Raw genomic sequence first — 13,012 nt, 5'->3', positions numbered from 1 at the left:
AGAATAAATAGAAGAATGAGCATCCCTTCACCTTTTTGACCCAAAGACCTGGTACTGAATTTTGTCTTCATGTGCCTGAAGGGTACTTCTTCCTTATTATTTTCATTCATTCTAAGAAAGGCAGCTCCCTGCCCTTGGGGGTGATGGCTTCTAAAATTTTGGCTGAACTGGGCGATTGAGTGCCTCATTTTTGCTGATGGGATTTGAGAGCATCTGGGGAAGATGGTGCATGAGCAATGGAGAATTAGTGAGGTTTTACAATGTTGTTATAAACTTTATGATGTGAGTTGATTGTTTCATGTAGCCTCATGAAACAAGTTGGAGAAGGTGGAGGGTGATTACATCACTCCCTCTGCCTTTTCGACAGAGATGAAGTCTTCTTTAATGCTTGGGATTATTTCCTGATGCTCCACACAGACCCACCCAGTTTTCCAATTTTAATATGTTCCTGTAATATGTGTAGAGAAAAAAAGAGAAGGCAGGGGGAAGCCATTAGCCCAACTTGTTGTACTGACATTCCTGGCAAAGACGAAAGACTAATGTCAGAGCAGAGCACAAAACCTTACAGAAACAAGTCTGTTTGGTTTGGACAGTAAATAAATAAGCCAGTTACATTACTTGGATGGATGGCAAAAACTTTGTCATCAAAGCAACTACCCCATCGAGCTTGCTCTGCTTATACAAGTTGTCAGCCTCTGTCCCAACCCCAAACTAGCTAAGTAGGAGGAGCTGAACCTTGTCCATTCCTTATTTATAACTAGCCCTGAGTGAGGGGGAGGGACAGGCAGGGTTGCCTCCTGTGCAGGCTGCTTGCCTGAGTTACATCCACAAATGCCTCAGAAGCGGCCGGCTGGCTGTATCCTTCTCCTTACATTCCTGGGTCTGTCTGGGATAGTTGGCGCAGTTACCAGAACATACCACATTGGGATTGTGGAAGAATACTGGAACTATGTACCCCAAGGGAAGAATGTTATTACTGGGAAAATTTTCACAGAAGACAAGTGAGTGAAACTGGGGTCCCAATAGACTCCCAGGTTTGGCTCCTTTTTGACTCTGCTTGGGGAAGGTTGTATTCCTTGGGTGGCTACAGTGGGGGTGAGTTGACCTAAATCAACAGGAGAGGTTTTGTGTTTGCTTTGAGAGCCCTTGCATGGGCGAGTGTGTAATTTGGAAGAGACGTTCTTAGCTCCATCTATTCACAGCCTCGTCTGTGAAGAGCCGTATACAAAAACATGTGTTTTGAATAATGGCTTACTCTCTATATGGACAAGTTTCACTAGATATCACTAAGAACTTCCAGGGGTTCTGGACTCACTGTGTTAAAAAAAAAAAAAAAGTTAAAACTTGGGATAAAAATTTGAGAAATTTCAAGAATTCTTCACTGTTAAAACACATAGTGTTTTCTTAGTTTTTATTTTTGGAATGAAACATCATAATTAGAGATAGGTATGCTCTAGGTAGCTACATTTTGTTTTGTAATGTTTAAAAAAGGGGGAGAGTTATAATAGATTTGGCTGGTATTTTAAGAGTTTCCTTGAGTCCACTTAGAAATGGCTTTATTTTGCTTGTGAGAGGTTTGTTCCAGCCCCAACTCATTCAATCTGAGGGCAATATTTATCTCCAGAGCCCAGGGCATAGCTGGGTGAGATGATGCTGCAGTCTTCTATGTCCCTGACTTATAATTTTTGCAGAAAATAGCACTTGTTACCCCTCTTCCTCCCAGAGTGCTGTGTCTTAAATCTCTCATTTGCTCCCTGGAGTTCCCTCTGAAATCACCTTCTGGCTCCAGAAGCTGTCGTGCATATTTTCAACGTTGTAGTTCTTAGAACATCTTTTGAAATGTTTTGGCAAATAGTCATATATTCAGATGCTTGTTCCTTTCTTGATAGGCAGAGCCCAGTGCATCCAAATCCAAGTTCCATTTTTTAAAGATGAGGTTAGTTGCTAAGATTCATGGGGTCTGCCAACAGGTCTTTAAAAGCCAGGTACCCCTGCCCTGGGGAAAGACCAAAGACCTAGTTGGCTTGGACACACGGCTTCCAGGTTATCTAATAACACAAAGGAGGCATAGTCATGTTTTGTTTATTCAAAAAGGATGATGCTCATGCCGGCCAGGCTACCAAGAAAGACTTTTCCTTAAGCTTTGTACCAGGAAATTTAATGTCCAGGGGCTATTTCCAGAGAATGCTCTTGACTTCTTTCAATCTCACATTTGCTGACAATTGATGGTGGCAGTTTGTACTGCAACAAATGGATATGGAGTCGAAAGACTCCCCTAACTGCCAGGGGCTTTCCCTGGAAATAGAGCTCTGCTGTCCTCAAAAAGGCATCAATAGAAAAATGATCATTGTGAGCAGCTATTGGACTGGAAAATATTCAAGATGTGTGCATTGAGGGTAGTGAGTGTAGTCTTTAAGCTCAATGTGATGTTGGACACATTTCCATATGCATAGAATTCTATCTTTCTCCTAAAATGCCCATGCCAGTATAGCTGTTTGGTAGCATTTACTCTGACCCAGTGATTGTACCGGAGACTTTTAATTCATTACTGCTTGCAGATGTTATTATTCCCACTCTACAAACAAGGAACTGAGGCTCTGAAGTCAAATACTCATTTACAATGTAAAAGGCAGCACCAAACTCACATTTCTTTGACTTCAGAGCCAATATTTTTTCATGATGCAACCTTTTCCTGGCAAAGGTGATCCTTTCCCATTGAATTAAACTCAACTTTGAGGGAAGTCAAGGATTCCATTAATAAGAACTTTCTAGAAAGACCCAATTCTTTACCAAGGGCAGGTTTAGTCTCACTTGTCACTCTTTCCAGAAAGACATTGAAAATGATCACTGGTGTCAGTGACCAAACCAGTTACCTGGGTTCATTCAAAAACCCAAAGTACTTTATTTTTTTTTTTAATTTTTATTTTATATTGGACTATAGTTGATTTACAATGTTGTGTTAGTTTCAGGTGTATAGCAAGGTGATTCAGTTATACATATACAGATGTCTATTCTTTTTCAAATTCTTTTCCCATTTAGGTTATTACAGAATACTGAGCAGAGTTCCCTGTGCTATACAGTAGGTCCTTGTTGGTTATCTATTTTAAATATAGTAGTGTGTATATATTAATCCCAAACTCCCAATTTATCCCTCCGCCTGCCCCACCTTTCCCCTTTGGTACCCATAAGTTTGTTTTCTATGTCTGGGAGTTTGTTTAAAAACCCAAAGTACTTTAAATACTAAAATGCCATTTCCACAAGGATGGGTGCAGGAGGAAGTTAGGGGATCTCTGTTGATCATTTCAGCCAGAAGATGGTGCTTTGAAGAAATTACAATAAAATGTATGAAAATAGTTATGGTGAAAAAGAAAAGAAAAAAAAAGAGAATAGGCATGACTAAAACACAGTTTGTCATCAGATTAGAGTAAGGTGGTTTAACAAATGCTGTGGTTCCATAGAGCAAGACTCCTGCCCTTTAGGAGAAGCTGGCATACTAGATGTCATACCTGGAATGCCAAGGTCCCCAAGGGTTCCCTTCTGGCGTGTCAAGGAGCAATGTTTATGTGGGGCAGACTCCTGACTCTTAAAAGGGAGCCTGAGTGAGGATGTGATGCGTGCTGGCTTTTAGCAGCAATCATGCCAGGAAGTGCTACTCATGTGGCCAGTGGCTCAGGGCAAGTTTCTAAGAAGGTACAGTTGTGGTTGGCTGCTGACTCTTGCTTGAAGACCACAGGACACATGTCTCAGGTGCCATGATTCACAAGTGTCATGGGTGCCACAGGTGACATATGTGAAGATGTCACGATTATGGGACAAGTATGGAGTTCACTATGTGTGTTCTGCATTGCGCCATTTCCCCCAGAGCAAGGAATCATCTTGAGTGATGTGACCATGCCTCTTAGCTTCTGCAGGATGAGTAGACAGCACTTCTGAGGACTCTCTGCTGGTTAGATATTCACACCCAGAAAATGCCCAATATTTAGAAGTCCATGACAGCTGGGTGCCTAGTATTCCATAATGAGTGGAAGGAGCCTAGACTAGAAACCAGGAGACCTGACTTCTAGTTCTTGCTCTGCCCCCAACCTGCTGTGTAACCTTGAACATGTCACATAATCTCTGTGAACATCAATTTCCTTACTTTGTATAACAAGGGAGTTGAAACACAATCCTTAAAGTCACTTGAGAAGTATAATTCCAAGGCATTAGACATAATTTTCAAAACTAAATGAAAAACATCTTACCTTACTTGCCAGTTCTAGAAAGATTTTTTGCAATGCAAGGAGAGAGATGATTTGCAAATGTTCAGCCTAGAAATCAGAGTTGAAGAAAGCCCGAGAGTGGGGAGATGTGACAATTTTTGAAGTATTCTATATTTTTATTTACCCATTCATTTTTTCCCTATTCTTTAAGAACGGTCTCCAGTTCTTCACTTCATCCACAGAGTTTTTCCCCACAGCCCTGGCTTATTCTGATCAGCTTCCTTCCCAACCCCTCATGGAGCTTTATCTGGTGTCTTTATCTGGCCTTGGACACAGTGTTTCCTTCTCCCTGCTTTGCTCTCTAGTGGTTTGATGTACACCAGTCACCTCTGCAGCTGGAGGATGAGTGCTCTGTTGGTGGAGAGGAAGGCCCAGCATATGTAAAATAACCCCCCTTCCCAACACAGAGTTTGTCAGTGACAGTGACCCATGGAGGACTGAGCAAGGCCAGTCATTTGGAATCATTAAAGTAAGAACTAATCACTGTCAATCAATTTAGTTGTTCTGGTTGCTTTATCGTTGAATAAGGGGAATGGGAAGAAATTAGGGGGAAAGAAAGGTGAGTGCCAAAGTTTCAGTGATGTAAAAAATCTTGGAAACCAAAATTAGGCAGTGCCAAGAGCCTAATAAATCCTGATTCACAAGGATGAGATAACAAAAAAAATTGAAATCATTTCACCAAGATATGATAGCCATCAGATGGTGCCATTTAACTTTCCAGCTTGGTACCTTTGCTTGATCATAGGGGTCAAAAACATAATTGAGACTATAAGCATGGACGTTTCCTAGAAAGTATAGGATTTAGGAGTTACATTCTATTTAGAAAATTTTTCTAAATGGAGTTTACCCAACCATATCACTGTGGCAGCCCAGTTGATGGCAAAGGGTTTTGAACACCCCCTATGAGCAGGCCCTAGGATGGGGAAGGCCCTGTATATTTACCTGAAAGAAGAGCCAACTGAAGGGAAACAGGTGGAGGAAGAGAAAGGCTTTTATAAGCTTTGAAATAAAGAGAAGGATCTCACCTCATTAGCGCTTGGTCTTAGACAGATGATGACTTTCAAATCTCAACTTCTATCTTATCAGCAGAAAAAATCATGTGTTGGGCCTGATGCCTTGTGTATCTCTTGGGGTTACTATATCAGTTAGTGATTGCTTTTGGCTGCCAGTAAAGACAAGACTAGAGTGGCTTAAATAAATTAGGGTTTGATATAGTCTTATGAAAGAAATGCAGAGGTGGCCAGTCTAAGGCTGGTGGGACAGCTGGCATGATAGGATTTCAGAGGCCTTCTATATTTCTGACCCACCATCCTTAGCATGCGACTTTACTTCTCAAGGAAGCTTATGGTCACAAAATGGCTGCTAGGACTCAGCCCTCATGCCTGTTATCCAAGAAGGAAGAGAGAAAGGGGAAAGGTAGAAGGGCCATAATTCCTGCTGCATCAGCCCTTTAAAGGGCTCTCATGAAAACCCCACCCAACCAATTCTACTTACATCTCATTGGATGCTCAAAGACACAAAGAGGGCTTGGAAATATGGTCTTTTAGTTTTGTGCTTTTTGGCCTGAATAAAAGCAGGGTTTGATTCTGTTACTAAGAAAGAAAGGGAGCAAGAATATAAGGCAGCTGGCAGTCCCTGCCACCTTCCCCTCCCTAATTCTCCCTTTTCCCCATCCTTCACGAGCACCATCTTAGTCCCCCTCTTCCCGTTCTCACCTCTGGATAGTGGGACACTAAGGTCTGTGGGGCTTGAGAGAACTCAAAGACAACATAATAGCTGTCCTTGAGTCCTTACTATGTTCCAGGCATTGTCATTAAAGCTTTCCCTGCCATGCATAGGGGTGACAGATCTCCTGCCCTGGTCAGGGGGACCAGGAGACCCAGGGAAGTTTTCCTTAGCTAAGTGTAGCCCAAGTGGTCTAACAAGATACCAAGGCAGTCTTGCCTCCTGGCGAGTGTGGGGCTCTGGCATCAACTGAGAAGCTTAGAATTCTTGCTCCATTTACTAGGCAAGTAGTTGAGTCTTCTTCTTCTTCTTTTTTTTTTTTTTTTGCCTCAATTTTCTCATTAGTGAGATGGGGATAATGACAGTCCTTGCATGAGGGGGATGGTATATTCATCTCCTGTGGCTGCTGGAACAGATTACCACAAACTAGGTGGCTTAAAAGAAGAGAAATTTATTCTCACCCAGTCCTGGAGATCAGAAGTCTGAAATGAAGGTGTTGGCAGGGCCACACTCCCTCTGGAGGCTCTAAGGGAGAATCCACTCATTGCCGCTTTCAGCTTCTGGGGGCTGCTGGCAATTCTTGGCTTGTGATGGCATCACTCCAATCTCTGCCTCCGTCTTCATATCACCTTCTCCTCTGTGTGTGTCTTATCTCCTCCTTATGAGAACACTTTTGCTGGCATTTAGGACTGACATTTAGGTTGGGTTGGATAATCACCTGGATTATCCAGGATCATCTCCTCATCTCAAAATCCTTAACTTAATTACATCGGCAAGGACTCTTTCTCCAAATAATGGGATTAGGATGTCAATTTATCTTTGGAAGCCATCATCAGCCCACCGCAGGAAGGGTATCAGGAGATAAGTAAATGCTCAGATGTGGTGCCGGGCACTGGGTTAGCACTCAGGAAACGTTTGTCTTCATGCTAGCCCTCCTGTCTTGAGGGGTTCTCTGGAGAGCAGGATATCCATGGGAAAGAGACCTCAGATGGTAACATTTTCCTCTTTTCTAGTTAGAGTTTTGCCAGGAACGATCATAACTCCCCTGACTCCCATTGATTGAGCGCTCACTCTCCCAGACACTGTGCTTGGGGCTCCACATCTCATTTACCCCTCACAGTGGCTCTGCCATGGTCAGCGGTTTACAGCCGAGGAAACTGGGGTTCAGAGAAGTTAAGTCACTTTCCCAAGACCTCACAATGTCCAGGCGGGCACTGGAATTCAAGCTCATTCTCTTTTCCCTTTACTGTGTGTATTTGGCACCTAGGGGGCTTCTGTGGAAATGAAGTGGGAGAAGGGGGAACTCAAGACTTAGGGGATGCCAGGGGGAAACCAGGGTGAGCAAGGTGTAGAGGAGCGCATCACTGGATGGGATAGCTTCAAAAACTATTAATCTGATTAAGAAGGACGTGGCTGTGCCCGAGCTGCAACTCAAAACTGCCATCTTCACGCTTCCTTTTGCCACGTGGCACTTGTCCCATTCTAGTCCTGTTTTCTCCTTGGTGAACCTCAGCCCATCTCAAGCTCAGACAACACCACTTGTCCTTATTGTGACTATATGATCTCACATGTTTGCTCTGACCACACCCTCTGCTGATGTTACTTTGCAACTCATCTTCATCCTGCATCCCCCCAACACACACTCAGACATTTGGGCTCTATACGGCTAGTTGTCCCTTAATATAGAAAACTCGGTGTTGCTATTTATTCACCAATGCATATGTTTTGTCTTCCCAACCAGATGGGAAATCTCTTGAATACAGGGACTGAGAATTATACATCTTGACTCCAGTTTCTAATTTAATGTCCCATATACAGTAGAGGTTCAACAACTGCTCGATGGTTGAATGGAAGGGAAAAAAAATCCCACTAAAAGATCCAGGTGGTGGGGGACGGAGGTGCTGGTGAGCTGCACAGCCCCAGTGAGCTACAAATGCCTCGGAATCTAAATTGGCAGCCCACGTCTGCACTGGTTAGAGGATTTCCACAGGCAGGTTCGTTCTGACAGTGGTTGATCTCTCCTGCCTTTGGAAGGTGTCTCCCTTCACGGTATTGCCCCTGGCCTTGGCAATGTAAACGTTTTGTCTTTAAAGCACTAGCTAATGGGACACTTCCCAACCCCACTGGATTCCTTCACAGCAGGAAACAGACAAGTCCTCAGCTTAAGTCAAAATGTTGGAATGTTGGTTGAGGATGAATCTGAGGCGTGGTGATTACTCAGTCACTCAGAGTGGGGTCACCCTGCAGCTACACTGTAAATACAATATACAACCCAACAACTTGGGCATTCTGATGAGTGCACTCAAGCTAAACCGGAGGCTGCTTCCTGTGGATGGCTCCTTGAAGTCACCCACTTTCTTTGTTCCTTGGGCAAGATTTGTATCTTCTAAGACTCATAAGAGCTGGAGCTTCTCTCTTATTGTTACATATGTATTATGTATTGTTAAGGGTGGTTTGCTGCATAGACACTGAAAAGACTTTTTCTTACTTCCACCCCTCCCCTACGTTTTCTTTCTTTTTTTTTTTCACATCACCACCCCCACCCCCCGCCACTTTCCCCCCCTAGTGTCCATACGTTTGTTCTCTACATCTGTGTCTCAATTTCTGTCCTGCACCTGTATCATTTTTATAGATTCCGCATATATGTGTTAATATACGATATTTGTTTTTCTCTTTCTGACTTACTTCACTCTGTATGACAGTCTCTAGATCCATCCACGTCTCTACAAATGACCCAGTTTCGTTCCTTTTTATGCCTGAGTGATATTCCATTGTATATATGTACCACAACTTCTTTATCCATTCATCTGTTGATGGGCATTTAGGTTGCTTCCATGACCTGGCTATTGTAAATAGTGCTGCAATGAACATTGGGGTGCATGTGTCTTTTTGAATTATGGTTTTCTCTGGGTATATGCCCAGTAGTGGGATTGCTGGGTCATATGGTAAATCTATTTTTAGTTTTTTAAGGAACCTCCATACTGTTCTCCATAGTGGCTGTATCAATTTACATTCCCACCAACAGTGCAAGAGGGTTCCCGATTCTCCACACCCTCTCCAGCATTTGTTGCTTGTAGATTTTCTGATGATGCCCATTCTAACTGGTGTGAGGTGATACCTCATTGTAGTTTTGATTTGCATTTCTCTAATGATTAGTGATGTGTAGCAGCTTTTCATGTGCTTCTTGGCCATCTGTATGTCTTCTTTGGAGAAATGTCTATTTAGGTCTTCTGCCCATTTTTGGATTGGGTTGTTTGTTTCTTTAATATTGAGCTGCATGAGTTGTTTATATATTTTGGAGATTAATCCTTTGTCCATTGATTCGTTTGCAAATATTTTCTCCCATTTTGAGGGTTGTCTTTTCGTCTTGTTTATGGTTTCTTTTGCTCTGCAAAAGCTTTGAAGTTTCATTAGGTCCCATTTGTTTATTTTTGTTTTTATTTCCATTTCTTTAGGAGGTGGGTCAAAAGGGATCTTGCTGTAATTTATGTCATAGAGTGTTCTGCCTATGTTTTCCTTGAAGAGTTTTATGCTGTCTGGCCTTACATTTAGATCTTTAATCCATTTTGAGTTTATTTTTGTGTATGGTGTTAGGGAGTGTTCTAATTTCATTCTTTTACATGTAGCTGTCCAGTTTTCCCAGCACCACTTATTGAAGAGACTGTCTTTTCTCTATTGTATATCCTTGACTCCTTTGTCATAGATTAGTTGACCATAGGTGCATGGGTTTATCTCTGGAGTTTCTATCTTGTTCCATTGATCTATGTTTCTGTTTTTGTGCCAGTACCATATTGTCTTGATTACTGTAGCTTTGTAGTATAGTCTGAAGTCAGGGAGTCTGATTCCTCCAGCTCCGTTTTTTTCCCTCAAGACTGCTTTGGCTATTTGGGGTCTTTTGTGTCTCCATACAGATTTTAAGATTTTTTTTGTTCTAGTTCCATAAAAATGCCATTGGTAATTTGATACTGATTGCATTGTATCTGTAGATTGCTTTGGGTAGTATAGTCATTTTCACAATATTGATTCTTCCAATCAAAGAACATGGTATATCTCTCCATCTGTTGGTATCATCTTTAATTTCTTTCATCAGTGTCTTATAGTTTTCTGCATACAGGTCTTTTGTCTCCCCAGGTAGGTTTATTCCTGGTATTTTATTTTTTTTGTTGCAATGGTAAATGGGAGTGTTTCCTTAATTTCTCTTTCAGATTTTTCATCATTAGTGCATAGGAATGCAAGAGATTTCTGTGCATCAATTTTGTATCCTGTTACTTCACCAATTCATTGATTAGCTCTAGTAGTTTTCTGGTGGCATCTTAGGATTCTCTATGCATATAATCATGTCATCTACAAACAGTGACAGTTTTACTTCTTCTTTTCCAATTTGTATTCCTTTTATTTCTTTTTCTTCTCTGATTGACGTGGCTAGGACTTCGAAAACTATGTTGAATAATAGTGGTGAGAGTGGACATCCTTGTCTTGTTCCTGATCTTAGAGGAAATGCTTTCAGTTTTTCACCATTTAGAATGATGTTTGCTGTGGGTTTGTCATATATGGCCTTTATTATGTTGAAGTAGGTTCCCTGTATGCCCATTTTCTGGAGAGTTTTTATCATAAATCCTGTTCAATTTTGTCAAAAGCTTTTTCTGCATCTATTGAGATGATCATATGGTTTTTATTCTTCAATTTGTTAATATGGTGTATCACATTGATTGATTGTGTATATTGAAGAATCCTTGTATCCATGGGATAAATCCCACTTGATCATGGTGTTTGATCCTTTTAATGTGTTGTTGGATTCTGTTTGCTAGTATTTTCTTGAGGATTTTTGCATCTATATTCATCAGCGATATTGATCTGTAATTTTCTTTTTTTGTAGTATCTTTGTCTGGTTTTGGTATCAGGGTGATGGTGGCCTCATAGAATGAATTTGGGAGTGTTCCTTCCTCTGCAAGTGTTTGGAAGAGTTTGAGAAAGACGGGTGTTAGCTCTTCTCTAAATGTTTGATAGAATTCACCTGTTAAGCCATTTGGTCCTAGACTTTTGTTTGTTGGAAAATTTTTAATCATAGTTTAAATTTCATTACTTGTGATTCGTCTGTTCATATTTTCTACTTCTTCCTGGTTCAGTCTTGGGAGGTTATACCTTTCTAAGAATTTGTCCATTTCTTCCAGGTTGTCCATTTTATTGGCATAGAGTTGCTTGTAGTAGTCTCTTATCTGTTCTTATCTGTTCTGCCTCAGTTATTCTGCTATTGATTCCTTCTAGTGTATTTTTCATTTCAGTTATTGTATTGTTCATCTCTGTTTGTTTGTTCTTTAATTCCTCTAGGTCTTTGTTAAACATTTCTTGCATCTTCTGCATCTTTGCCTCCATTCTTTTTCCGAGGTCCTGGATCATCTTCACTATCATTTTTCTGAATTTTTTTTCTGGAAGGTTGCCTATCTCCACTTCATTTAGTTGTTTTTCTGGGGTTTTATCTTGTTCCTTCATCTGGTGCACTGCCCTGTGCTTTTTCATCTTGCCTATCTTTCTATGAATGTGGCTTTTGTTAAGTCTTAGAATTCTGTTTTTTCATATCCATCCCTTTTTTTTCCTATTGCATCACACCCTCCTAATCTCCTGACAACCTCCCTGCCCCCCATCTTTGCTATCCCCTTTGCCTGACTCCTCTAAAACTTTCACACCATTGCCATAAAGATCATTCCTAAATACTGATTATCATGTCACCCATTTTATGAAAAACCTCAGTGAGTCCTCAGTTCTTCCAAGATCAATTCTAAATTCTAAATTCTTCAACCTATGATAACCATATGGTAAAGTTCATTATCAATCTTTCCCCAGATTTTACACGCATCCATACTTCTCGCTACTCACCTTCCAGAACTCTGCCCCAGCCTATAACTTGCTTTCCCCCTATATCACCCATACTTCTTCCTCCTTGTTGCTCATGCTCTGTCCCTGCTTAGTGTCCTCAACTTTTCCATTTTGTTATCCAATCCTACTTCTCCTTAATTTCTGCATTTTATATGAAGTTTTTCTGACCTCTTTGACCCACAGCAATCTTTTCCTTCTGTGAACAAATATATTCCTAGAAAAACTGAGCCAATATCCATTGCATCAACCACTCAACTGGCACTTACATAATCATATATTGCTGTGTGTAGTTACTTAATTTTTTCATTATTAGATCATAGACTCCTACTGAGAATGTGGTAAGTGCATAGTAAGTGTTTGCTAAATGAAAAGGGGCAAATGGACAGTGTGACTTTAGAATATTTTGGTTTTGTTTTAGTTTGGTTGTGAATACTATTTGTTTCTGGCTTGTCACTTAATTCTTAGGCTCCATTTCCTCACTAATAAATTGAGGATAATCTTACCAACTTTACAGAGGCTGAAGGGTTTTGGTGAACACCAAATGAGAAATCATGCTTACAAGTACTTTATGGACTATTAAGGTAAGCTATTAGGATTTCTCTTTTAATTTCAATTATAAAATATTTTCCTTCTTACTTTTAGACTTGCAACCTTATTTCTCGAAAGAGGACACAACAGGATAGGCGGTATTTACAAAAAGGCTGTTTACAGACACTACACAGATGAGACCTATTCCACAGAGATCCCCAAACCTCCCTGGCTTGGATTCTTGGGCCCCATCTTGAGAGCTGAAGTGGGTGATGTGATTGTCATCCATTTAAAGAACTTTGCTTCCCGACCCTACTCCTTGCATCCACATGGTGTTTTCTACAACAAAGATTCAGAAGGTAAATATCAATCCTATATTATTGGTGTCTTCTCTCTCCTTCTCAAGTAAGGCAACTGTCAGTTACAGTGAACGGGATTCTAAGAGCGCATTCTAAGATTACACATGTACTTTTGTCTTCTCCCTGCCTCCCCCTCACCCCATCTCCATCTGTCCCCACCTTTTCTTTCTCTTTTTCCTTTTTCTTACCCTATTTCCTTCCTCTCTTCTTTCTCACTTTTGTTTATGTTGCTACAGAACTGGGTGTTGGCGTCCCTTGACACATGCT

At 41.1% G+C, this 13,012-nt stretch overlaps 1 protein-coding gene across 2 annotated transcripts in view; it reads left to right on the top strand.

Moving 5' to 3' along the window:
• The first annotated feature begins 831 nt into the window (after positions 1-831).
• HEPHL1 (hephaestin like 1) overlaps positions 832-13,012 on the top strand; it is an 88,883-nt gene continuing 76,702 nt past the window's right edge. For both annotated transcript variants that reach the window (XM_036859213.1, XM_036859212.1), the window contains exons 1-2: positions 832-1,001; positions 12,501-12,745. In XM_036859213.1, coding sequence (XP_036715108.1) covers positions 832-1,001; positions 12,501-12,745 — 415 coding nt within the window. The remainder of the gene's footprint in view (positions 1,002-12,500; positions 12,746-13,012) is intronic.

This window comes from Balaenoptera musculus, chromosome 8, assembly GCF_009873245.2.
Source record: "Balaenoptera musculus isolate JJ_BM4_2016_0621 chromosome 8, mBalMus1.pri.v3, whole genome shotgun sequence".
Classification (NCBI taxonomy): Eukaryota; Metazoa; Chordata; class Mammalia; order Artiodactyla; family Balaenopteridae; genus Balaenoptera; species Balaenoptera musculus.
This window is presented reverse-complemented; position numbering and strand designations above follow the sequence as displayed.